The following is a 27358-nucleotide window of genomic DNA, read 5'->3' on the forward strand; positions in this document are numbered from 1 at the left end:
ATAAGACCAAAAGAACATTATGGGGGGTGGGGGGGGGGTCCTAAAGCTTTCTGACAAATACACAATTTAATAGAACATGATTTCTGCAGCCCCAGGTTTTCTGGGTAAGCCTTATCTGCCTGGGTATATAGTTAATAGCAATATTCATTTTCCAACATTTTCAGTGACAATTATTCTAAACATGGGGATGGACAGCAGCCATGTAATCACTCAGGAAATTTATATGAGCAGCGTTGGGGCTGGGAAGCCTGAGGTCCCTGGGGTTTCTATTTTAGTGGCTCTGGCATTCACATAACCAGTTACTTCAATTCAGATTTCTTTCATCTTAATTAGGACAGGCGACGTAATGACACAGTCAAACACATATGGTAGAATTAACAAACATTTGGGATGACTCCTGGCTGCTGATCTGGTGGTATTTACTAGAATATATTGATTTGTACATGTAAAAATATTGGGCTGCAGAGTAGGACTTACCACTGTGCCTTGAGGCAAGAGAATTAATATTCTTTGGCTACCAGAACCCCGCGGATAATCAGAAGCTAGGCATTGTTTTACAAAGCACTGGAAAGCTGTGTGGCCTGGCAGAGCGGAGCAGGGTTAGCTGGAATTCCCACCTGAACACCGCTAGCTGAGAGACCACGCATTAGTCACCGAAACTCTCTGGGGCTCAGTGTGCTCCTCTAATAAATGGGAGAGAGACCAACTCACACTTGTTATTTATGGAAGTAAAGGAAATAGTGTCTGTAAAGAGTTGGGCACACATTCTCTATACAGAGAATCATGAGTACCTGGATACCTAGTCGGCATATTTGACTTTCTTTACTCTGCACACTCCTGAATTGTCTATGTGTTTAGATTACACTAACTTGAAGAAAGCTCTGGGAACGGTTCACATGGGAAGCCAAGCTGCCTTTGTGAAAAAAATGAAATTATAAATGTTCCATGCCTTTCTCTTCTGCTTTAGAAGGATGCTCCCACCTCCTGGGGAGCAGTAATGGCTTGGCTCCTGGCATCCTGTGTGAAGATGTCTGTTTCCTTCCCATTTCCTTCCCTAGGAACGTTAGAAGCTCCTTCCCTCTGGTATATTAAGAATCCCATGCTCACGAGAATAACAGCCTCAACCCCCAAACACCATCTGGGGAAGAGGGTTGCTCTTTGTTCTTTATTTCCATTCTACTCACTCTTTCGTCTACGTCTGATCTTGAGAACTATTACCGTGTGTGTGTGTGTGTGTGTGTGTGTGTGTGTGTGTACCTAGGGAAAAACAACTACTGAGTGTATGTTTATATATAGATGTATTTTTAGCCCCCTAACTAGAATGTAAGCCTTTGAAAATAAGATCTTTATTGTAAAGCTGTTTTTTTCCCATAGCTTTCATTGACTGCCTACCTCCAGTAAACAAGTATTTATTTTTAAAGCATGCACTGCTGTGCTAATGTCATAGTAATTATAAAATATACAAAAAGTAGACACTTTCAAAAGCAAGGAATTAAAAATGCTAATATAAATACTTCTAATGTTTCTTCCCACACTGCCGTGGGCTGTCTTATGGGCCCGAACATGCATTTTGGAGACTACTGCCCCACAACCCTGAGGAAGCCACCCTGGCCACCCAGGACCCATTTGCGTGCTCATGGTTGCTTTTTTAAAAATTTAGATAGATTCTTTTTTTAAAATTGTTGTCAGTATTACAGATGTTCCCCCACCCCTCTTTCCCTCTGCCACCCAGCCCCCACCCCACCCAAGGCCTTTTTATTTCCCACCAGCCTCCTGCCCACCATGCTGTCTCTCTTCAGTGCCTCCCTCCCTGTGCACGTTGACTCTGTAGGGATCTAAGGGGACATTTGGGAGATGAATTTCTTACTTCACTTACACTCATGCCATCCATAATTATTTTCTTGGATGTAAAGGGTGCACTAGCGTCCCGAACTTTCCCTCTTGCTAATACATGCAAGAAGCGCTCAGAGGCTGCTGGCTTACGAGGAGCTCACAATCTGCCCAGTGTTTCAGTGTTAGGTGTGCTGTATGGAATGGCTGCCCATGAAAGTCATGGGAAAAGTTCTTTGCAGAAGCAATCTGGCTTTTCATCCCAGGATGCAGCTGAGGGTTTGGTAAAGAGGCGGTGGGGATAGGATGAGGTCTGTGGAACCTGGCCCATCTTGAGGATTTTCAGGGAGCCTACATAACAGCTCCCTCACCAAACATGTGGGGAGGCTCTCCTAGTCTGAGAACTCGTAAGATAGGGTTGTTCTTTGCAAGGAGTTTTCAGTCTTCCTCTGAAGACAAAATATGGACTGGAGAAACTAAATTACACTACAGGCAGCTGACAATGACAGGACACAACAACGCCATGCAGAGGAAGAGCTGTGTCTGCTATCTGAGTCCCGCCAACACACATATGAGTTAATGGCTGCCGCAAAGATATGCCTGGATTGCCTAGAGTTGGTCACGCATACTGAACAGGGTGCTGGGCACAACCATGGCAGAGCCACTCTCAGTGAATAGAATCTACCTAGAAAGGGCAGACCACAGAGCAGAATTTAGCAAGTGGGCAGGTCTTATCACTGAAAGATTTTTCATCACAAAAGGCTAAAACATAAAAATCATTCACCTGTAAAACAGTTTGCAACCATCTACTTCCGCAGCCATATCATATTACTGCACCACTTTCTCAACCATAACTCTTCCTTCAGGCTCTTGGCCTCCATCATCCTGCTCTGTTACTGGCACTGTTACTCTCTACACCCCACAGCGGCCACGCCACACTCCTCATGAGCCTACATCATAAGGGGAGCCCCTCTGTGGCAGCCACAGTTCCAAGCACCTGAGAGTCAAGGCCAACTATAATTAATTCTTCACATGGTTCCCAAATGTGATTTCAGTGCCCCCTAGGGAGGAAAATATGTTAACTGTCAGTGACAGAAAGAAGGAGAAAAGATTTATAAAGGTTTGATGTGAATGCTGAAAAAATGTTTAAATTTCCTGAGGTTGTTTCCTGGTCTGATCTCCCTTCATTCGCAAAGAACACCAGCAATGTATTTAGAGACTATAAAACTGCAGTCTGCAAAGTTAACAGCTGTTGTACCCCAGGTCCTTTATAAACCTCTTGTCAATCAAAGACAGCTGCTCTAATTTAGACGGATACGTTTTTCTTTAGACACTGAACCCCCTTCCTGATTGATCTCCCCCTCTCCAATCACTGCCTCCTCAATCCACCCTCCACACTGCTGCCAGTATCTTTCCGCAATGCAGATTGGATGATCTTTTATCCTTGTTTAAATACTCCGGTAGCTCTAAGTTACACACAAGTTACATTTCAAATTCATGAACCATGGCATTCAAGCCTTTCTTACACTAGTCCCAATCGATCTTTCTGTCTCAAGATCCCCAGCTGTAAATTGACCCACTGTCCATCTGTTCACCATACCATGTACCTTCTTGTTTAGGTGTGTCTCTTCACTCAAACTGGTTCCTCTGTTTGGAACACCTTCCCCCACTTTTTTACCTGGTGAACACCTCATCTCCCTTCAAGTCTTAGCTCAGATCCTTCTTTCCTGGGAAGCCTCTTTCAAACACCAGAAAGCAAAGGTCCTCACTCACCTCTCTGTTCCCACCCATGTCCTACTTAGCCTTGTTGTGCACTCACCATTGCTATAGACGGATTCTTGTCTATTTATTGTCATTCCTCCCTCTGTTCCTCTAGACACAGAGATACCCCAGGGCTACTCAATAGATCCTCCGTGGATGACTGGACAGAAGGAACTTACTGATCTTTAAGGTTTCCTGATAAAAAATATTCCCTTTCTATGGGTATATATAATTCTTCTTTGCAGGTGGCCCAATCCTCAGGTCTGAACAGGAGGACCTCAGATTCATTCACCACTTCTCTAAAAATATCTTGAATTAAATTACAGGACATCCTGTAAATAAATGGAAAACCTCAAGCTAAAATAGAACATAAAACAGAGCATCATTCAGAAAGTGTCCTTCATTGCTAAGGCTTCTTTCCGACTACGTATATTGGCCACTATTTAGATGTTAATTCTACTTTCTATTTGCCACTTTTTAGATGTAAGTTCTACTTTGTGAATACATGTATATGCCAACCAGATAAATCCTGGGTGAACCAGCTGCAAATTGGATTTATCAGCAGCACTGCATCTGATGTTCTATGATTGAACCAGCCTTAGACATTGAAAATACACGTAATGAGTCACTGAATTGGGTCTTGATTGCCTTCTCTCTCCCCCTATTTTTATAGGGACACAGCGAAATCCAAGTTAAGGGTACTTAGCTGAAGGATGCATCCTGGCATTGAAATGAGGCTGCTTTAACCCATCCATGTCCAAGTTTATTCATTTAATCCACAGAAAGCCACCAGGAAGGTCTGAGTCCAGATTTCCATGATTAAATGATTAGAACTCACTTTCCCTTCAGCTAATAATTCACCACACCAAGGCCACATACACCCAATGGAATCGGCCTGTTTAACAAAATAGCAACGAAGGCATACAGCCAGTTTTTTAAAATACTGTCTCCAAAATGAGCCAAATTACATTTGAAGCTCATTCCAAAACATGTTCCTTTCGACGTTTATAAAATAATGACTACTTGGCAAGGCACTATTAAAAGAAAAGGGCAAAGTCTCCCCAAAGATTTTCAACTTTATTTTTTACATTAGTTAGAAAAGTGTTTGACAAAGCAAATTGCAGTTTGACTTTAAAAAAGAAAAGAAAGAGTATTGTGGGTGGGAACATCTGAAGAAATGTAATAATCATAGTGTTTCGTAATCCCTTGAGACCAATATTAAATACTAACAGACTAAACTCCACACAAGCTCTCTATATAAACATATACTTTTGGCCTACCAGTATTTTCATTGAAAATATTTATTTTAGGGATTTTTATGTAATTATCAAACTGCCCCGAGTTAAATAACTAGGTTCTCAATAGTTGAATTCACATTCCTTCAACATCTGCTATTTTAATGATAAATCTAGAGTTTATTTTCTCTCCCTTTGCAGACAGAAGAGGCAATGATCCATAATTATTTGAAATGTGTTCAGTTCGACTGGTAAAGGTTGGTTCACTGGAGATTCCTTAACTGAGTTAGATCAATAGAGGCTATGATCCTTTAGCTTGCTTCTGGCAATTGCCTATATAAAGTGCCATAAAGGAAGGCTAAAACCTTGTAATATTAGAGACTGGCTTATAGTATGTTACCATGGGGAGATGGAACACTATCTAAGGCACAGTAGTTGATAGAGATTACTTTCTAAATTCCTTGGTTGATTTTCTTCCCTCCCTGTTACGGTAATGATAGCTATGAATATTATTTCAGAAAGTGTTTTAATATTTCTGCAAGATTATACTATAATAGTCCATGTCTGATTGCAATTTTTCATAATTTGAAGTTAAAGTCTTCATTTAACAAATGTTTATTGAGGATCTACCCTGCCCCTGGCCCTGTGCTGAGCTCTGAGGATATGAGTGTAGATGGAATGATATTAAACCCCTACTACTTACATGTGGGTGGAGGGGAAGACATTTCTTGGTTTCCTATAACTGATCTTATTTTTCTCTAAAGTCTCCATTATTGCTGATGTCAGGTGAGGGGGGCACCTAAAACATCCCATTCAAAGCAAATTCTATCTCTTCTGATTTCAAGGATCAAACTCGCCACAGAGAATCTCTCTCCCTCTTCTTTCTCCCCAAGTGGTGTCAGTGACTAGCAGGAAGCTTAGGAAACTTCCAGGCCACTGCCAGCCGCATGAGGTTAGTGTGAAGCTTCTCCTTAGAGCTTGGAATCCTCCTGGATACCCTGGGCTTAAGGAGTGAGTGTTTGTCCTGAGAGTCCCACAGACATCTCTGGTTACTGCTAATCTCTCCTTATCCTCTGGACAGTTTTACCACAGTGGGCAGGTTGGGGGGAAAGTGGAAATGGGTGAGTCTAGACACTCACTTCTGACTTATTTTTTTCCTCTCTTCCTGTCTCCTGCAGAAAGGGAATCTATTTTCCCTCCAGTCTAAGGCTCAAGGTCACCCTGGATTAGATTAGGGAGACCACATAATTTATCATCCCAAGTAGGATACTTTTGAAAGTAAAAGGAGGGATGGTCCCATGAATAATCGTGCACCAAGCAACAGGTATAATCAGACCCCAACCTGGGTTAACCAACACGTATGGTCTCTAGTTAAGAAGGATTGAAATTCACCTAACCCACTTCCAGATTTAGGGATTTTTTTTTCTCTGCTCTATGCTACAGTGGTTCTTTCTAAATAACCATTCACAGTGAGATAGCAAGAGATCTCTCAGGAAAATCTTTGTGTATCCTGGAGTTCTTAAAAGGATGACTACCTGGCCCTGACCAGTGTGGCTCAGTTGGTTGAGTAGCATCCCACGCACTGAAAGGTTGCTGGCTTCATTCTTTTTCAGGGCACATGCCCAGGTTGTGGGCTCAATTCCTGGTAGGGGGCATGCAGAAGGCAGCTAATCGATGTTCCATTCTCACTTCAATGTTTCTCTCCCTCTCCTTTCTTCTCTATCTAAAAAACCAATTAGAAGTCAAGGAAGAGAGAGAGAGAGAGAGAAGGAGGAGGAGGAGGAGGAGAAGGAGGAGGAGGGAAGGGAGGGAGGGAGGAAGGGAGGAAAGGACAGAAAAGAAAAGAAAAAGAGGAGAAAAAACAAGATGGCAGCATAGGTTAACACTGGAGATTGCTGCCTCGAACAACCACTTCAAAAAACAACTAAAAGACGGAATGGACATCATCCAGAACCACAGGAAGGCTGGCTGAGTGGAAATTCTACAACTAGGAGGAAAGAGAATATCATACCCAGACTCAGAGGAGGCGCAATGCTGACGTGAAATACTAAGGTGCGGAGTGCACGCGGAGCGGGCTGGAGGCGGAGGGCGTGGATGTTGTTTTAAATCGGGAGGGAGTTTCAGACTCTGAGCTCCAGATCCAGGCGAGTCTCTAGGGACCCAGACTCAAATGGGAGAAGCGGGACTGTCTGGCTTCGGTCGGAACTCGAAGGCAGCTTTCTCTCCAAGGTTTGCAGCGGTTGCTGGGACTCTGTGAGGCAGAGCCCCTAGGGACGGAACTGAGAGCAGCCATAACTGCTCGCTCCGCCCACCCTGTAGATCCCCCGGGGACCCGCCCTGCCCAAGCCCAAGCCCTTCGCAGAGCCATTTGCCGAATAGCCTCAGGCAAACGCTAGATTAGCACCGCCCTAGAGATCCAGCACAGAAGCTCTCCCACTGCAGACACAGCGAACTCTCATAGCCAGTTAGCCTGGAGGTCAAATCACCCCTGGTATTGCCGACAACAATCAAGGCTTAACTACAACAAGACTGTGCACAAAGAACACTAGGGGGTGCACCAAGAAAGCATAAAAAATGCGGAGATAAAGAAACAGGACAAAACTGTCAATGGAGGATATTGAGTTCAGAACCACACTGTTAAGGTCTCTTAAGAACTGTCTAGAAGCCGCTGATAAATGTAGTGAGATCCTCAAGAAATCTAATGAGACCCTCGATGTTATGATAAAGAACCAACTAGAAATTAAGCATACACGGACTGAAATAACGAATACTATACAGACTCCCAACAGCAGACCAGAGGAGCGCAAGAATCAAGGCAAAGATTTGAAATGCGAAGAAGCAAAAAACACCCAACCAGAAAAGCAAAATGAAAAAAGAATCCGAAAATACGAAGATAGTGTAAGGAGCCTCTGGGACAGCTTCAAGCGTACCAACATCAGAATAGGGGTGCCAGAAGATGAGAGAGAGCAAGACATTGAAAACCTATTTGAAGAAATAATGACAGAAAACTTCCCCCACCTGTTGAAAGAAATAGACTTACAGGTCCAGGAAGTGCAGAGAACCCCAAACAAAAGGAATCCAAAGAGGACCACACCAAGACACATCATAATTAAAATGCCAAGAGCAAAAGACAAAGAGAGAATCTTAAAAGCAGCAAGAGAAAGAAACTCAGTTACCTACAAGGGAATACCCATACGACTGTCAGCTGATTTCTCAACAGAAACTTTGCAGGCCAGAAGGGAATGGCAAGAAATATTCAAAGTGGTGAATACCAAGAACCTACAACCAAGATTACTTTATCCAGCAAAGCTATCATTCAGAACTGAAGGTCAGATAAAGAGCTTCACAGATAAGGAAAAGCTAAAGGAGTTCATCACCACCAAACCAGTATTATATGAAATGCTGAAAGGTATCCTTTAAGAAGAGGAAGAAGAAGAAAAAGGTAAAGATACAAATTATGAACAACAAACATGCATCTATCAACAAGTGAATCTAAGAATCAAGTGAACAAATAATCTGGTGATCATAATAGAATCAGGGACATAGAAAGGGAATGGACTGACTATTCTTGGGGGGGAAAGGGGTGTGGGAGATGCGGGAAGAGACTGGACAAAAATCGTGCACCTATGGATGAGGACAGTGGGTGGGGAGTGAGGGCGGAGGGTGGGGCGGGAACTGGGAGGAGGGGAGTTATGGGGGGAAAAAAGAGGAACAAATGTAATAATCTGAACAATAAAGATTTAATTAAAAAAGAAAAGAAAGAGAAGAGAAAAGAAAAAAAGAGAAAGAAAGGAAGACTGCCTGTATGTATATACAAGAGTCTGGTAACATCAGTAGCCATTGGCTGAACCCAATAATGCAGTCAGTAGAAGAAATAAGTAAGTCTTCGTGGGGGCGCTTCCGGGTCTTGAGTGAAAATGTGTAAGAAAAGCATTCCCAGCAGATGCACATGCAAAGAGCCATTCTCCCTGATTCCTGGGAGTCATAGCATGCTAATTCCTCCTTCTCCATGTCAGGCAACACTTGGTCATGTTGGCCATCTCCACCTTAGTGAGAATGAGTTGTTCTGACTTTCCTGAGAACAGAATTTGATGAAGGGAAAAGAGATGGAGCCTGATAACTAGAGCCACTTGAGACCAGAGGGAGCAAGAGAGAATACCATTAGAAAAGGAAAGGTGAACAGAAAGGAGAAACAGGCACCCTGAAGCAGGAATACTGAGACTTACGGTTGGGAAAGAGACGTATGTGCCCCCAGGGTTGTACAACTCTGCCTAGGAAAAGAGCAGTTGCGCTGTTTGTCAGAAGCCTGGTAAATCCTGGCTTCCATCTCTCTGTCTCTGTCTCACCTCATCTTGTACTGTTCCCCTCCTCACAGGGGCCTCCAGCACACTCACCTCCTTTCTGCTCCTCAAGCTTGTCTCACTTCCAGGCCTTGCTTATCTCTCTGCCTAAACTTTCTTCCGCGAGATCTTTCCGAGGCTGCTCCTTCCCATGCTCAGGTCCCTGCTCAGATGTCACCTCTTCAGAGGGGCTGTTGCTGATCACCTCATCTATACCATCTTCCAGCTTCATACTTTCAGAGCACCTCGCATTTGCTGAAGCTATTTCTGTGCCCGCTTGTTTACTATGAGCCAGCCCACTAGAATGTAAGCTTCCTGAGGTCAGGAATTTCATGTAGTCCTAGAACCTAAAACAGTGCCTGCCTCAACAGCTGGTGCTCAATAAACCTGCACTGAGTGAATCTGTAATCTACTTTGTAGAATGATTTATTTATGTCCTTAGCTCCTTGCCCACAGTAGCTCCAAAGTGTTTGTTGGATTGAATTACTCCAAAAATCTCTCTTGACACAACCTTTTTTTCCAGGGAAGGCTACCTCAGGTCTTTCAAACTTTCCATTCCCCTTTCCAAACCCTTAACCCCACACCCCTATGGCATGCAGTGAACATGGTCTGTCAAGGCCCCATTGGTCATCCTATCGCCAATCAGCAGATAGCGCAAATGACTTCATTTTTTTCCTTTTTTCAAAAGAGCAAAAAATGATGCAATCCAGTTCTGTGTATTTTAAACAAAGTGAACTGTACATTTCCTTCTGCCTACTTTTCCCCCTGTGGTTTCTGTAAGAAGGCTGCTTGGGAGAGGAGTGAGATGAGTGGCAGTTCACCACCTCCCACTGCTGCCATGGCATCAATCACAGAGAGACTGTGGAAAGCTGCAGTTAGGGGTGGGCGTGGAGGGGGGAGTCCATAAAAGACATCAAGAGGATTTGGATGCCTAGCAAGAGCCACAGAAATTCGTTTTCTCTCATCTCTAGGCCTCCAAAGTGTGCCCAAGCCAGGCAGAGACCCTCTCCCTGCCTGTCTCTCTTAAAATAGCTAACTGTTGACTCATTTCAGATAGGCAGGCCATGTGAAGGCATCACGGGACAGTGGAAGGAGCACATACTTCTACCGCAGAAAGAATTCCACTTCTGCCTGCCATGTGCTAGATGGGTGGGATCTTGGCCTGTTACTTAACCTCTCTCAGCCTCCACTTTCTCATGAATAAAATGAGCACAAAAGTGTCTACTTAGAAAGACTGTTGGCCTTTATATGCATGAATTAGGTGTGAAAGCACCTAGAATAATGCGGGCATCTAGGTGGTTTCCAGTTTTGGGTGATTACAAGTAACGCTGCATATAGTGGTTTATGTGAACATAACTTTTCAGTTCACTTGGGTAAATCCCTAGAAGTGGAATTGTTGAGTCACATGGTATGGGTATGTTTAACTTTATAAGAAATTGTCAAAATGTTTTCTAAAGTGGGCTGTACCATTTTGCATTCCCACCAGCAATATATGAAATCTCATTTGCTCTGCATCTTTGCCAGTACTTGGCATTGTGTTTGGTTGTGGTTTTGTTTTTAATCTTATCCATTCTAATAAGTGTGTAGTGCTATCTCATTATAGTTTTAATTTGTTTTTCCCTTATGTCTAATGATGTTGAGCATTTTTTCATATGGCTCATTTGCCCTCCAACTATTTTCTTTGGTGAAGTGTCTGTTCAGTACTTTGGCTATCTTTTACTGTTTTTTTTTTGTTGTTGTTTTTGTTTGTGTTTTTTTTTTTTGCAGGTATTATCTTCCAATCTGTAGCTTGTCTTTTCATTCTCCTAACAGTATCTTTCGCAGAACGAAGTTTTAAATTTTTATGAAGTACAATTTTTAAATTTTTTATGGATCAGCTTTTTGGTACTATTTCTAAAGCTTCCTACCAAACCTAAAGTCTCACAGATTTTCTCCTATTTTTTTTCCCATAAGTTTTGAAGTTTTAAATTTTACATTTAGATCTATGATCCATTTGAGTTAATTTTTATATGAATTATGAGATTTTTATCAAGGTTTATTTTTTATATATATATAGACAATTGTCCCATTTGTTCCAGCATCATTTCTTAAAGAGACTATTTTTTTATTGAATTGTCTTTGCACCTTTATAAAAAAATCAGTTGACTACACTTGTCTGTTTTGTTCCACTTAGCGTCTATTCTGTTCCACTTAGCTTCTATTCTGTTTCATTTATATGTGGTTCATTCCTTTTGACAATACCCCACTGACTTGATTACTTTCACTTTATATTAAATCTTGAAATCAGGTAGCGTGATTCATCAGGTAGGGTCATTCTAATTTTGTTCTTCTTTCTGAAATTGTTTTGGGTATTTTAGTTCCTACATCTTGCCATGTAAATTTGAGAATCACCCTGATATTTATGAAACATTGCTAGTATTTGAATTGGGATTGTATTTATGCCACAGATCAAATTGAGAGGAATTGACATCTTAACAATGTTGAGTCTTACAATCCATGAACACAGTATCTCTCTCCATTTATTAGGTCCTCTTTCATTTTTTCTTCAATGTTTTGTCATTTTTAGCATACAGACAGTGCCCAGATTTGGATAGATTTTTAAGTAATAACTATTTTATTTTTAGGGTGCTACTATAAATAATATTATTCTTTTGAATTCCAAATGCCAATTGTTCATTGCTAGAAATACAATTAACTTTTATATATTGAATTTATATCATTCAACTGGACTAAATTAGCTTATTAGTTCTAGGAGCTTTTTCATAAATCTTTGGAATTTTTTTAGATAGACAATCATGCTGTCTGCAGTAAGAGACCATTTTATTTGTTCCTTTTTAAAATCTGAATGCCTTTGATTTCGTAATGCCTTATTATACTATGATGTTGAATAGGACAATTAAATCTTAATAGTCAATCTAAACACAAAAGAGTTAAGAGTAAAATAATATCTAACTCTGGAAGTTTACATCAAGGAGGTAAGAAAGGCTTCTCAGACTTACTCATTTGAGCATTCAATTTAGTCAATGAAATGTTTATTTGTACCTCATGGTGCAGATTGTTATGAGGAAGTCAAATATAAGCAAGGCTTGGATCCTACCATCAAGTACTTTGCAGTTGTGGAAAGGCAGTAAGACATGAACAATAGTTACTACATACAATTAAGGTGATAAGGTGGGTTAGATACACAGAGAAAGAACAGGAGAGAATCTAGAAGCAGAAGAACAGGTAAAAAGCCATTCGTCATAAAAGTCTGAACTGGTAGTGGCTGTGAAGAAGCCAGGATGGGGTCAGGGATGTGCAGAAGTAGGCTCTTCAAGATTTGCTGATTGTAGAATCCAAAGAAGACGGGAAACAAATCTTTGGGAATTAAAATGTATTTTTGGAGGAAGGGGAGCAGGGGGAGCCACAGCTTGGTATTCTAAATTTGAGGGGTGCGTGCACTGAAGATTCAGATGAGGTGACCTGTAGGTGGGCTGGCTGGAACTAAAGGGTAAGATCTAAACATAGAAGTAGACCTTGGTCATGATTCCCCCTCTCACCCCTGACCAAGGCTCTAAGTCTGTAAATACTAGAGGCCTGGCATTGGCCCTCCTGTTGAAATGGAGACACAGTTAGCTGGAAAGGCAGGGAAGAAGAGGAAGGGTATGAGCAGGGTTAGAATGCATCCTGCTAAGCAGGTTCCCAAGTTCCAGCCTCTTGTAAAATTAGAAGAAGGGGCCGCCCTAACACCTCCATTGGGTGAGAGAAGAGTCAAAGGCCACAATGTTTCCTGTGTTCCTTCTCTCAGGGAGAGTGTAGAAACTCATTTTACGGAAGAGGGAACCTGTATGTGGTGAATGAGATTCCCACGGCAACCAGGAGATAGCAAAACTTGGATCCAAACCTGTGTCTGTCTGTTAACAGCTTGCACCTAGAGAGTATTTAACATGTGCCGAGTACTATCTTACGTGCATTTTTCCTCACAATCAGCCTCTGAGGTAGTTTCTATTATTACCCCAGTAACAGATGGGGCACAGAGAGGTTCAGTAACTTTCCCCAGGTTTCACTGATAGTGAAGGGTAGAGGCACTTCTGCACTATTTGTACTTCAGCACTGCACTGTGCTGGCCCGTGATTTCCAACAAACCATAGAGCCTTCCGAGCCAACAGAGGGGAACAAGTGAGGAGCAATGTGGTCTTTAACCACAGCAAGATGATAGCATTAGAGCATCCACTGTGAGCATCATTGAACATCCACTGTGCACCTCTCACTGTGCTAAGCAGATGTCTCAGTGCCTGCCCTCACAGATCTCAGTCTGAAAGGAGAGAACCTCATACACAATGTGAATAACATGCCCCATGATGTATGGCACTCTGACAGCAGATCTAAAGGCTATGGACACACAGAGAAAATAGGCATGAATTTTCTGTTCCTCTGTCAAGGAAAGTGGAAGGCAAACTAATGTATTATGGCTGAAAGCATTTGCTTTTGATTAAGTGGATATTGAAACATCAACCTGCCTTTCACTCAGACTCATGCCTCAGTCTGCATTGCGCTGCTGACTTGGCTTTCTAAGGAGAAAGAAACTCCCCCACAGTAAGTGAAATTGAAAAGATGTGGAGCATGAACTCCTCCTTCCGATGCTTTTTTGTTTGTTTCGTTTGCCTTTGAAAACTGCACATCTCATTACAGTGGAAACTAATCATAGCTCTCATTACAGTGTGGATGCCAGGGAAGGCTCGACCTTTGCTTCAGCAGGTGTGCATATGATATTTATGTAGGAAGGTGATCATTCTGTTGTGAAGAGAGGGGTGACCCTGGGCACAGTTAGGAAGGGGGCAAAGTGTATTCTTCCCTTTGGGGACTTGCTTCTTCTACCCCACCTTTACTCCCCCGTCCATTTCTATCAGTGTTTCAGTGCTTTCTCTCTTGATTATACCTTCAAATCCCTCCAAACTGATGTAAGAAAAAAGGTCTGAAACGTTTTCCCACTAAGGTGTAAATGACAGGCAATCATTGACAGGCAGGCCTCTCAAATGGGGGCAGCAGAGGGTGCCCAGGGGCACCCAGTTAAGCCATGGAGCCAAATGGCACTTCTCTAAGATAACAAACTTGCTTGAAGATTTAAGAAGGAAACATTATTTTCTATTCAAACAAACACAAATATATTCCATGGAATATGAAATGGTTGAATAAATGAATTACATTAAAGTGAAATGTTATAAAGTATTGTGCATGAGGCAAGCCACTTTTTGCTAAGACCCCAGAGCCTTGGGGTGGGCAAATCCTGTGCTCTCACCTCTGCCCCAGAGGGTAAGCAGGCAGCCCCCCTGCAGGTGGGTGGATGAGGCCCTGTAATGGGTGAACTTAGAGTCAAGGGCTTATATAAAAGCAGACATAACACAAGCACTGGGCCTGAGCTTGGAATTAAATCCAGCAGGGCTTAAGAAATACTTTTTAATTTACTAAAATTAAACAAATAAGTCAGGATAGTAAGCGCCAACACTATAGTTTACATTATACACATTTTAAATAGTAGGAGTGGGGGATTGCATATTTAATATTGCTTTTAAGTATGTTTTAGGATTTTTCTTCCCTCCCATTTGAAAAAGATCCTTGTAAACTCATGTTGTATTGTGGCAGATGGATGCCCCGAGAGGCATTTTTAAAACAACCTTTATCTTTCATCTGCGTCCAAGATTCTTCATGCACAGACCCCGCTAGCAATTCATTGAAGCCTACAGACTATTCAGAAAAAGAGCTTTTAAATACACAACAAAATACACGGGAGTCCATTCAATTGAAATACAGTTCAAAGTATTTATAATCCAAATTTGCAACCCCATAAGACATGCACTTGTTGTTAATATATTAAATAATAAGCTCTGGGAGCAAGTAGAATACCATGGTTTCCAAATGGTAATGAGGCTGAATGGTGAGTGCTAATAACTTTCTGATCTCTGAAGCAACTGGGTCAGAAAACTACCTGTAATTGATTGGTAGCAAAATCATGGGTAATGTAAATACTTCTTGCCTATGGTCATACTTGAAGAAATGCTAAATTTTAGTTAAGTTGGTGAAAAATAAAAATGTATTTTTTTCTATCCCAAGTTCATGACCCGCCCCCGTCTCCCAAAATTATATACCCTGGAGTTAAAGGTTCTAGATTCTTCTGATTTAAGACTGAGTTATTGATTTCCAGCTATTGTGATGCTTTGGATACTTGAGACAGAAAAAGCAGAATCAATAACTAGACCTGGACGAGTATTTCTCAATCCCCACCCCACCCATGCAGAACTCACACAGCATCATGTCCCATCTCCATTTCCCCTTCCTGGTGACTCCGAAAGAACTATTCTAAATTCCTCAAACACACATGACTTCTCCAAACTTTGCCAACAAACTGCCACCTTCTCCTTTGCTTCCCTTATCTATCTTTATCTCCTAGTTCCCACTTTTCTAATGATTCCAGAAAAATTACTCACAGTGCACATTTAATAGATCTAGGACGGTTGCGATGTCTAAGCACGAATCCACAAAGTAAAAGGATCATGAGATCGGGGTCGTGGGCCTCCTACCAGCTTCAGTACCTGAATTCAATGTTTGAGATACTACTTTTCGTAGGAAATAAGGAAGGTCAAAAGCAAGGAGCACTTATTGAACACTGGAATGTGCTGGGACTGGTGCTGCATTTATATTTTCTCGATCTCAAAAATAAATGTGGGCTATTAATATTTCCATTTATGAATGAGTAAAGAGGCTTACAAAGGCTAAGTAACCTGCGCAAGGTCACACACAAGCATCATTTCTGTACCTCCGCTCTCCTCAGTCAACCCAGCTGCACTCCCATCCACAGCACCACTGAAGTGACTGCTACAGAAGTCGACAGCAGTCCCATGCTGCTGAACAGTAAGGGCGCTTCTCTGCCCTCCCAGTACTGGACCTCTCCACCCTGTTGAAACCATCTCCACCGTGGCTTCTACACTGACACTTTCCTGGTGTCCTTCTGCATCTCTACCCCTCCTTCCTTTGCAGCTGCCTGCTGCCACCTAAGATGTTGGAGCTCCTCAAGGCTAGGTTTGTGACCTTCTTCTCCAACTGAACACGGTCTCCTTTGGCAGTTGACCCAAGCCCATGGCACCTGTTACCCTAGATACCTAGAAATGCCTCTCCCCACTCTAGAGTTCCAGGCAACTAGCTAGAATATTAATGCATGTTTTCCCACATGCCCAAAGATGAGTCAAAAACCTCTGCTTCTCAAATGAACCCTAATCTAGTGAAATGTACCCCTCTTCACCCAGCTGCCCAAGTCAAAAATCTGAGAATGACCCATTACTCCATCTTCTCTTTCAGCCTCATTTTCAAACAAACACAAAGTCTTATAGATTTTAATGGGTCAGAATATCTGGAATCTTCCCCATTCGCCTATGTCCACTAAATCTGATTTTAGAGTATCATTATTTCTCATCAGGATTTCCAAAGAAACCTCCTACCTCCCCTTCTTGCATCCCTTTAACCTATTTTTGCTGTGTGTTTTTCCCCCCAGTAGTTTTCCATTACTTCTTCATAGTAAGACCAAAATTGGTGGCATTAACTAATCAGTAAGGCCCTGTTTGATGCACTTCCTGTCACTCCCCCAGATTCATTTGGAGTCACTCTGCACTCTACTCTTCCACTGCCCTATACTCTTTCACTTCTTCCGTTACTCATGCTTCTTCCAAACTCTGAGTCTTTGCACATGCTGTTTGCTCAGCTCATCATGCTGATCCGTACTCCTTTCATTAAGTAACCTCCTACTCCTTCATTGGTTCTCAGAGTACATGCTGCTAGAGAAGCTTTATATAACCATCCAGCCAATGTCAGCTTCCCCGACATCCCAATTGTACACTTAGGGCTCACTGTCCTTTACATTAGGATTATAATAAATAAAAAGCTCACTGTGTAACGTCATGTCATTTCCCTTTCTTTGGTGTAAGCTCCATGAGAGCAGCAACTATCTGCTATTTAGCCCACTCCAATACCCTAATACAAGGCTTTGTATATGGTTGAAACTTGGTACATCTCTACTGAACTAATTAATTAAGTGAAGTCTCTTTTTTGCCATACTTCTCCAGGCTTTTCTAGAATGATACAGATCAACAGGTGATTTTATATGTTCAAAAAAATAAGAATTTACATCATTTCTTGGAATTCACAACTGACACATGACTTAAACCTATAACTCAAAGAATCTAAAAGAATCATGTTGCTGCTCCAATAGAGGTTAAGAAAGAAAGAAAGCTCCATTGTGCTATTTGTCAGTGCCTGTCATCAAAATGCTTGGCTTTTTGGTTTCCAAATGAATCATTATTCACGTATCAACGGTGATGAATGGTGCCTTCATAAGAAAGCATATTACAGTTTGAAATCACCTTCATGGCGATCAAAATGTATGTTCTTAGGCAACCATCAAAAGCAGGTGACGAACAAATGAATATTCCTGTGCTCTGGGTTTTAAAGGAAAGGTTAAATGTACATTTCTTGTTTTTTAAAAATTTTCTATACCTCAGATTTGACTAGTAATTTCCAGATGAGGCACCCCATGACAGCAGAGTGTGAGTTAGAGGGATAGAAAGGTGTTTAAATAGAGTGAGACAGCAGATGATGTAATGATATGAGCACATGAAAGCAGGTCAAATCGAAACTTATTTCTGCCAGCCTGGCATGGCAACCGGAACCCCTTCCATGGGCTTTTAGTTGTCCCTGTTGTGTCAACCTTAAATAAAATGCAAGGTGCCTATTTTATCTAGCTACACTTCTTTCTCGAGCCACTTACTACTGTGAATAATGTCTAAAATGCAAGTATTTAGAAGCAGTCAATTTAAAACAACACATTTCGGCTGCTAATCTTCTGCTGTTAGAATCTGTGATTTGTAAAGGAATGGCGAGCATAAGAACGGCTTGCAATGCTGTGCCTAAGTGATGCTTCGTTTCAGTTCTCAGTGCTTCATTATTGCCTTAAAATCAAAGACAGTCTGATGGATGCCCCACAAAACAACACCAGGTATTATAGTTAATGCCTCTGCCATTGTCATAAAATAGGTTTAGCCAAGTCTTCACTGACTGAGCGATAGTCCTGGCTTCAGAAAGAAAGGAGAAATGCCACCGCTGAGTTCTCAGAAGCGATATCCCTTCTCCAGGTAACTCTTCCCTGAAGTTTTGATTTAAGACTGAGGATTTCCAAAATGTGACTCACAAAGCTCAGTGTCCCATGCCCCCACACTGATGTCATCCAGTTCTAATATTAGCAGCAGAGCAGCTCAGGTTCACCTGGGAAAGAGGAGCCTTTATTTTGAGTTAAACAGGAACAGATACTAAAAATGAACACGCTGAGGCTTCCTTCTGGTCTATCTGACACGAATAAAATAGTTAACCCCATGCACTGAAACTAGTATTTTGAATCAAATGAGAACGGAATTCAATCTGGCTGGAAATTTGATGTGCATTTTTATGCAGACTCAATTGTGCAAATGCTGAGGAATTAAGAAATAGAATAAAAACCTATAAAGCTATTTGTTGTGCAGTGTCACACCAAGATCATCAAGTGTTCACAAAAATTCCATATGGATGAGATAATGAAGGTTCCCGGGCATCTGTTATAGCCCAGCATGATGTGTAAACTTGGCCACACAAACAAGCTTTGGGATGATATACGTTGTACTCATTAGCTCAACTGCATCCAGTATGTGCGTCCTATTGTCCAGCAGAGCTTAAGTAGATCAGCATAGTTGGACAATTGCCACATCTCCAGTTAGTACTGCACAGACCTAAACCCAGGCAGGAGGATGCAGATGCGCCATTTGGAATCGTGGAAATTGTGTTGGAATTCCATGCCATGAATTGGAGGGAGCTAATTCCTCCTACCCTGTCCATCTGCAGAGTGAGAGGCATCGTCATGTGGTGAGAGTGCTTTATGAGATAAGAGTCTCACAAAAATACGCAGCCCTGGACAAACTCGGGGCAATGGACTAAGAGGTATGGCTTGTACACAGAAATGCCTTTCATTTTAAAAACAACCACCTGAACATGGTAACCATTCTCTCTAGAGCAGTGGTTCTCAACCTTCTGCCCTTTAAATACAGTTCCTCATGTTGTGACCCAACCATAAAATTATTTTCGTTGCTACTTCATAACTGTAATGTTGCTACTGTTATGAATCGTAATGTAAATATCTGATATGCAGGATGGTCTTAGGCAACCTCAGTGAAAGGGTCGTTCCACTGCCAAAGGGGTCGCGACCCACAGGTTGAGAACCACTGCTCTAGAGGGTGAAGATATTTTTTAAAAGAGTTCAAGGAAATAAAAACATCGTGGCTCAGTGCAGAACCTATCACCACCACACCTGAATTTTTCTAACGGTGCAAAATCTGCTAAGACTTTCCTTCCAGAAAAGCTGGCCTGGGCATTTAAGCAGCCGTGGCAAAAATGGGCCACGTTTAGCACTTGCTACTTTGCAGTTTGTTTTTGCTGACGATCCTCAACTTTCTCTATTTGGTCCTCCAACCCCATAGCAGAGTATCATTATCTTCCTAAGCCACTGTCATAGGGCAGGTCTCCCCACCTTCCGTGCCCAGTGACATAACCTTGCCCTATTTGAGTTTGTGATAAAAATGTTGTGCTCTGCATATTTTTCTGTACCACATCCCTCCTTCCTGTTGTTCTCAGAATCATTGAATGATCTTAAAACAAAATAAAAATCCTTACCTAGATTCCCTCCCCCCCACATTATATGCACATAGGCATGCAAATACAAGCCTGAGACAGTAGTCTCCTTCCCATGTACCCCCAAAGACCCTGGGCCTGCTTTCTCCCTGTATCCCCATGACCTGGACATTACCTAGAATGTGCCCACCTCTCCATAAATCTTTGCTGACTCATCAGTGTTAAATAAGTCTGCCTGGAAGACTCTTAACCACATTTATGTATATGCTTTTGTTGTTGTCTTTTTTTATTCTCCCCACTATATAGCTTTTGCTCTTAATTCCCATTCTTAAAATCAGTAGACTTTTAGACTAAAAGAAAGATCTTCTGGTTGCACAGCCTGTAGTTTTCTGAGAAACTACTAAAAGAATAATATTTTTTTGATGTACAAGTGTAATTTAAAAATAAATAAAATAGATAAAATAACAATTTCTTATACAAATCATTTTCATGGAGAGGTCTGATTATTTTTCTCTTAGTACAGTAATTCAAAATATTTTTCACACCCCCCTTTATGCAAGAATTTCCTCCCAGGTGGACATATCCAGTTCGTACTGGAAAATTCAGCACTATGTCTGTGAAGGGTGAGCAGAGGCAGAAAGCACCAAAACTAATTGTGGCTTGCTGTTGTTTACTGTACAACACTTTAGCAGATGTTGTCATGTCACAGGCCCATAACTGTGATGCTGGGTGAATGACAGTCTTAATATCCCATTCTGCTAATGAAGAACTTAAACCCCGTAGGAAGGAAGTGACTTTTCCAAGATTATGTAGCTAGATGGGGAAATGGAATAGAAACCAGGGTCTTTCAACTCTGCAATACAATGCACTTTAGACTCTGCTATCAAATTAAATGTGTTGCTTAGGTGATTTTATAAACAATAATAACAAGTAGAGGAAAGAAAGTGATGCAAAAACAAGAGCACAATGTACTAACTCTGATCCAGAGAGGACCTGGAGGAGCTGAGCATTGCTGCAGTTGGATAAGTTTGTGGGTGCTGTTTTGTTTGGGGTGGGGAGGGAATGTGTTCTCATAAGGGCATCTGATCAGAATATAAGTGATGTGTGTACTTGAAAATATAAGGGGCAGTACTTCGTAAATTATATGATTGTCTAAACACTATGTTGTATACCTGAAACTGATAACAAAATAATACTGAATATAAACTGTAATTGGAAAATGAAATTTAAGCAACAAAAAGGAATGCAATTTTCTGCCAAGTTTCAATTATTTAAGCCTCACCTCCTCACATTGGACCCCTACAAAATTCTATGAGGCATCCTCTCTCTCTGAGAATTTGATTTCTGCTCTGACAGCAGTTAGATGATGGGTTCGGTCTGGAACTCCATGGACACACCTTCCAGTAAAGACTAGAGTCCCTGCTTGGAGAGTGGAAATATATTTCCTTTCCATGGTACATTTTCAGGGTTGAAAAGCAAAGGTGTTAATGGGGGGGGGGGAAATAACAATTTAAAAAGGACTGTCTTGCCTTCTTGTACCAATTTTATGTAGCACTTTATTAAAAAAATAATATAATTTAGTTTAAGTAGCCTGAAGGATTTTGTATTTGTTCTTTTAATAATCTCCATCCACTAGTGATAATACTCTGCTTTAGAGATTAGGTTGTCAGTTACTCAACCAACAAATATATGTTAAGGGTCCACTGGCATCAGGCTCTACTGATGAATAACGAATAAATAATGAATGACTGGTTGATTAATGAATAAGGTATAGATCTTGTCCTCAAGGGACTCAGATTATAGAATGAGAGAGAAAGACCGTTTGTAAGCAAATTAATAAAAACTATCATTCGGGGCTGAAAAGCTGTGTTTGCTGGGGACATTTGTTCTTGTGCTGAGCCTGGACACCTTCTGAGCCCCTAGTGCCCAAATGGAGATGAACAAGAGGGTCTGGTCTCCCCAAGGCCACAGCCTGTGCCTGGGGCTCTGTCTCTACCACAACCCTAGTAAAGCATCATGTCATCAAAGTGAGATAGAATCTTCATGGTTAAATGTATGACACAGTCTTACATGTTCCCCCTGAGGAAACAATGACCACATGTTGCTTTGTTTTTGTTCCAGGAATCTTGGGAAATCAGGACTCAGAGTTTCTTGCTTGGGTCTTGGTAAGTACTCATGGTATCATGTAGTGTGGGCTGGGAGTGGAAGACTGGGGTAGATCCTAGAAAGTGATTGGAGTACAAGTCAGGACCCCATCTAAGGTGAGAAGGGACTGTGTGACCAGCCTTGTCCCATTCCTCCTTCTGATCCTTTCCTGCCCAACACAGCCCTCTGTCTCTCAGACCCAAGAAGCCATGGCGTCCATGATGCCTTATGGGGGGCCCGTCCAACAGAAAGAAATCTGATACTAATGCTCACCCTAGAAGAAGACTCAAGTGTTACTTCCAATTAGCAAATGGGAAGGACCTCATAGTGTTTATGTGCTCAACTTACCTGCAGCTTATCTGAACTTTTTCTATCCTTATTTTCTTTTTGCCTAGTTTCTTCATAGATTTTTCTGTATTGTTATGTATTTTAGATTTTAGATACTTTTATAATCTATCTTAAATGTTGTGAGGTCAAAGTGATATACATGTGAAGGCTCAGAGGAAGATTTCTTGATTCCTATTGAATGGAAGTGTGGAGACCAGGGAAGGGATGATAATGAATAAATAAAAGTGGCAACTAATTCTGCCTCCTTTCACTGTATTTCAAAGATATTAAGGTGATGGGGGCCTAAGTTTTCCTGATTCTTTCTGATTATCTGATTTGGAACCTAAGGGCGGACTTTGTTCACTATAAGTCTAAGGGAACTTGACATTTGCTTAATTTATAGCTCAGATCTTGTTACCTTTCACTTCTATTTGAAAGGAGACTCGCTATCAGGGATCACCTAACCTTAGTTTTATGAGAATGTGCTTAATCGTAAATAATTATTCACTATCCATTATTGAAAGAAACTCCCTATAAATACAAATTATGAAATATGATAATTTAATAAAATACAAATTAAGAACTAAAGTAAAAGATCATTGACCAATTATCTCATAGAGTCCGTTTCTAGGGCAGAAAATAATTTAGTCAAAAGTACATAGAAAATTCCACCAAAGGCCCTTAAGACTAAAAAATTGCAGGTGTCCATGAAGTGCTACATGTAAATGAATGTCTGGAGGACAGAGAGCAGTGTTTTAAAACCCCATGTGTGTGAGTGGCGGGGGGCGGGGGGGGCGGGGGGGGAGGCGGGGAGGTGAGCTTTGGAACAGATGATTCAGGAGCAGAAGTCCTGACTTGAGCTTTGAGCTTCTTTGAGAGTCTGAACACTTGTGATAAGGCACTGCGTGAAAAACAGGAGGAAACGAGGAAATTCAGGGGCTGACTGGCTTCATTCAGAACAGGTTAACAAAGCTTGACAGCTTGAATAAGCATTCTTTAAGAACTGCTCTGAGCTACCTCTGTAAGCCAGAGGAGACAAAAAAATTCAGAGAAAGGAAAAATGCACCTGCCTTAGATAATTAGTCAGGCTCTGCAGACCCCAGCTGTCCCATCCAGGGGAAGCCGGGTTTACTGCTGTGGACTTGGGATGTCAGCAGAATCGCAGCCCATGTTCAGCTGAGGCTTTGGAAATTAAGCATCATAGTTCCAAGTAATCACACAATTATATTGGAATACTCTAAAGGCCATAGTTTAAGCTAACAATTCTGACTTTCTTCTCTATCAGAGGACAAGGAAGGGAACTTCTAGCCCTGACAAGCTTTCTTTCAATGAACTAGGAGCATATGCAAATGAGAGCAGGCAGGTAAAGTAACTCGAGGATGAACTGAAAATACATCTGAAGGAACAAACTCTGCCAGTAAGAGAAACAGGTAAAAAGAATTAAATGGCCAAACCCACCTGTGGGTTGCTGTGGCTGGCCTGGTATATAAATACACTGATGGGAAGGAGTAAATCCACCAAAGAGTGACTGAAAATCACCCCAGTCTAGTGGGAGGTGGGATCATCTTCTTAGAGAGGAAGAATAGAATTATGTACTCATTCATTCATTCATTCTGAGCAAACATGTAGGAAACCAGGCATTGTGCTGGTTATGGGAGATACCAAGATGAAAGCAGCAAGGCCCCTGCTTCAGATGGTTCCCAGTGTAGTAGGATCAGGCATGCAAACACAGACAGTGCATCTGACAATGCCGTAGTGGAGAGTCTGGGATGAATCGAGCACAGGGAATTTAGGACAGCTGCTCAGGGAAGGTGCTTCAGAGCTGAGATTTGAAGGGAGTTATCAAGCTTAGAAGGAGGCAGAAAAAGAGGGCAAGTAATTCAAGATTGAGGGAGCAATGCAAGCAAGTACCAGAGCAGGAGGTACCTGGGGAAACACTAGAATATTATGAGTGCGCGGTGCTCAGGAACCTTAGGGCCTGGAAGGGAAGCTGGGCCTGATGGAGAGAGCCCTTGTTTGCCTTGCTAACGCATTCAGCTCTTGTCTTTCAAGTTCCTCCAAGTCCTAGTGCCCCGAGGTCTTGGAGGAACAGAGACAGACAAGGCTCCACCTCTCTCCACCCTCCTCCTTCCATTGCCGCAGCCTCCATCAAAGTGGCTCCTTTTTAAAAATATAAACTAACTTTTTTAAATGTAAATTTTTAATGTAATAAATTATAAATTACCATTTTTAGATCAAAACTGAACAAAAAGTACAGAAAGTTCCCCTTCTCCCACATACACATAGCTTCCTCCACTATCAACGTCCCACACCAGAGTGGTTGGTACATTGGTTACCATTTTACATTGACACATCATTAGCACCTAAAGATTGTAGTTTACATTAGTTATATGTATAACTCTTGGTGTTGTACTATGGTTTTGGTAAATGTATAGTGATATGTCCACCATTATATTATCATACAAAATATTCGCTGCCCTAAAAACCCACTGTGCTCTGCCTATTAATCTCTCCCTTCCTCCTAAACTCCGGCAACCACTGACCCATTTACTGTCTTCATAGTTTTGCATTTTGCAGAATGTCTGATAGTTGGAATCGTACAGTAGGTGGCCTTTACATATTGGCTTCTTTCACTTAGTAATATGCATTTAAGTTTCCTCCATATCTTTTCATGGCTTAATAGCTCATTTCTTTTTAGTGCTTCACTTTCCATTTTGAACTGTGGCTTTGAAAATTAAGCATCATAGTTACAAGTAATCACACAATTTTGAAGGGGGGTGGGAAAGCATCCTTCTGCCAAAAAAAAAGTTTAAAACTCTGCTCTAGCCTGTGAAAAACCATTCCAAAACTTGGATCAGGAGTAGGATGTGATCAAATGTATCAGAATTGTTTTCTGGCAGCGATATAAAGGCTACATTAGAGGGGGAAGGGTTGAGACTGGAGACAAGGCAGACAATGAGGCAGTGATATTAAAGGTGGACCAAAGAGGAAGGATAAATAGAACATGGTGACCTCAGGATGCAGAATGAGGAGTCTCCCTGAGCAGGGAAGGATGCTTGGGTTCCTGGATTGGGCATGTGGTGGATGAGCTGAAACCTCAGGTAGAAGGCCAGGAGGAGGCAGTGAGAGGAGGGAGGATTCAGTGAAGTGGGAGCATTGCTGGAGAGTGGTGACCAGAGAGCCTGTGACCTGCCCCGGACACCCAAAGAGAGCTGGGAATAAAGACCTGGGAACTTCTAACAGTGATGAACCCAAGGATGTCCTTAAGGCCACCTACATATTCAGAGGGTTGAGATATTTGCTCAGGTTTAGAACACCTGCCTGTGGAGTTTGCCACATGGCATGCTCTCTGAGAGCAGAGAGGGCCTCTGCATTTTCTACACTCCTATTGTACCTTTAGCAGATCACAGGATCAGGCAAGTAGTAGGTGCTCAAAAATATTTATTGAATGAAATCTGCATAGATGGATCAATTGCTACCGAGTGACAAAAAGTGCACTGGGTAATAGCGAAGATCCAGCAGAGGTCAGAAAACATGAACTGCTGAGGTCCAGCCAACCCAGTTCTTTGGTTTTCTTCAGCAGCACTTCAATGCAGACACAGAGAAGGCCTCGTGAAGGGAGGTGGGGAGAGGAGATAGGGGTCAGCCCAGCAATGAGAATTGCCCCCAAAGCGGGTCATAGACCAAGAGACTATCATTCCATGGAGTCCAGGCTGGGTCAGCTCAGAGCCTTCTCAGCAGGGCTCTCACTCCTTTCATTACAAAGAGGCATCTGCCTACATTCTGAGTTGCTCCACATAGTCTCGCATGAAGAGAAGGAGGCCCATCTGATTCATGCCATGGGAGGTGACACACCACTGTGGGCAGCTACTCCTATAGGTGCTTGAAAGGGGCTGAATTTGCCCTGCACCACTCACTCTCAGATGTGTGTGCTTCCCTCCAGATAAAATGCTCACAAGAAAAAGGTCATGTGATGATTAATTTTATGTATCAACTTGTCTGGTCCATGGTGTGCCTGGATATTTGATCAAACGTTATTCTAGGTGTGTCCTGAGGGTGTTTTGGGATGAGATTAATATTTGGGTGAGTGGATTGAGTAAAGTAGCCCTCTCCAGAGTGGGTGGGTGGTCCTCCTTCAATCAGTGGAAGGCACGAATGCCTAGTACAAAAAGGGGGACCCTCCCTCCAAAAAGAGGGGACTCCACCTGCATGACTGCTTTGAGCTGTAATGTCAAACTTGTCTGGCTTTTGGAATTGAACTGAAATGCTCTCTCTTATCAGGCCTTGAGCCTACTTGCTTTTGGACTAGAATTTATACCATCAGCTTGGCATGGACTGAATCTACTACAGCTTACAGATGGCGATCTTGGGACTTCTCAACCTTCATAACCATCTTAGCCAATTTCTTATAATAAATCTCTTTGTATATGTACATGCATATTTAAATATCATATATATTTATATAAATACATTTGTATGTTTTATAATATACTAGAGGCCTGGTGCACAAAATTTGTGCAGGGGGAGGGAGGAGGGGTCCCTCAGCCCGACCTGCACCCTCTCCAATCCGGGAGTCCTCAGGGGATGTCCTACTGACAGCTTAGGCCCGCTCCCTGTGGTTCTCTGCTCACTGCAGGGCCTACCTGCACCACACCATGGCGACTGGCAAGCAGGCCCTGCTGCGTGCTGCCTGCGGGCCCAGCGATGGGCAAGCAGGTCCTGCTAGGCGCTGCCTGTGGACCGCGCTTGCCTGCTCAGGGGTCCCCATGGTGACCCGCCAGCAGGCCCTGCTGGGCGCTTGCTTGCTCCGGGTTGCCTGCTGGGCTCACGTTGCCGGGATGACACTGCCAGCATCCTGCCCTGGCTGCTATGGGCACCGCCATCTTTGTCGTGGAGTGACAGTTAATTTACATATTACTCTTTTATTAGATAGGATTATATATTATAATTATATAGAAATGTCTGAATATATCAATAAGGAATTATATAAAAATTATAAGTTTCTATGGAGAACCTTAACTAATAAAATCATTTTGCTAG

At 42.1% G+C, this 27358-nt stretch overlaps 1 protein-coding gene across 1 annotated transcript in view; it reads left to right on the top strand.

Moving 5' to 3' along the window:
* The window catches only part of KCNAB1 (potassium voltage-gated channel subfamily A regulatory beta subunit 1), a 204258-nt gene that overhangs the window by 86785 nt on the left and 90115 nt on the right, over positions 1 to 27358 (top strand). Inside the window, exon 2 of the mRNA XM_081086398.1 lies at positions 21968 to 22011. Coding sequence (XP_080942524.1) covers positions 21968 to 22011 — 44 coding nt within the window. The remainder of the gene's footprint in view (positions 1 to 21967; positions 22012 to 27358) is intronic.

Source organism: Myotis nattereri, assembly GCF_964212035.1.
Source record: "Myotis nattereri genome assembly, chromosome: 3".
Classification (NCBI taxonomy): domain Eukaryota; kingdom Metazoa; phylum Chordata; class Mammalia; order Chiroptera; family Vespertilionidae; genus Myotis; species Myotis nattereri.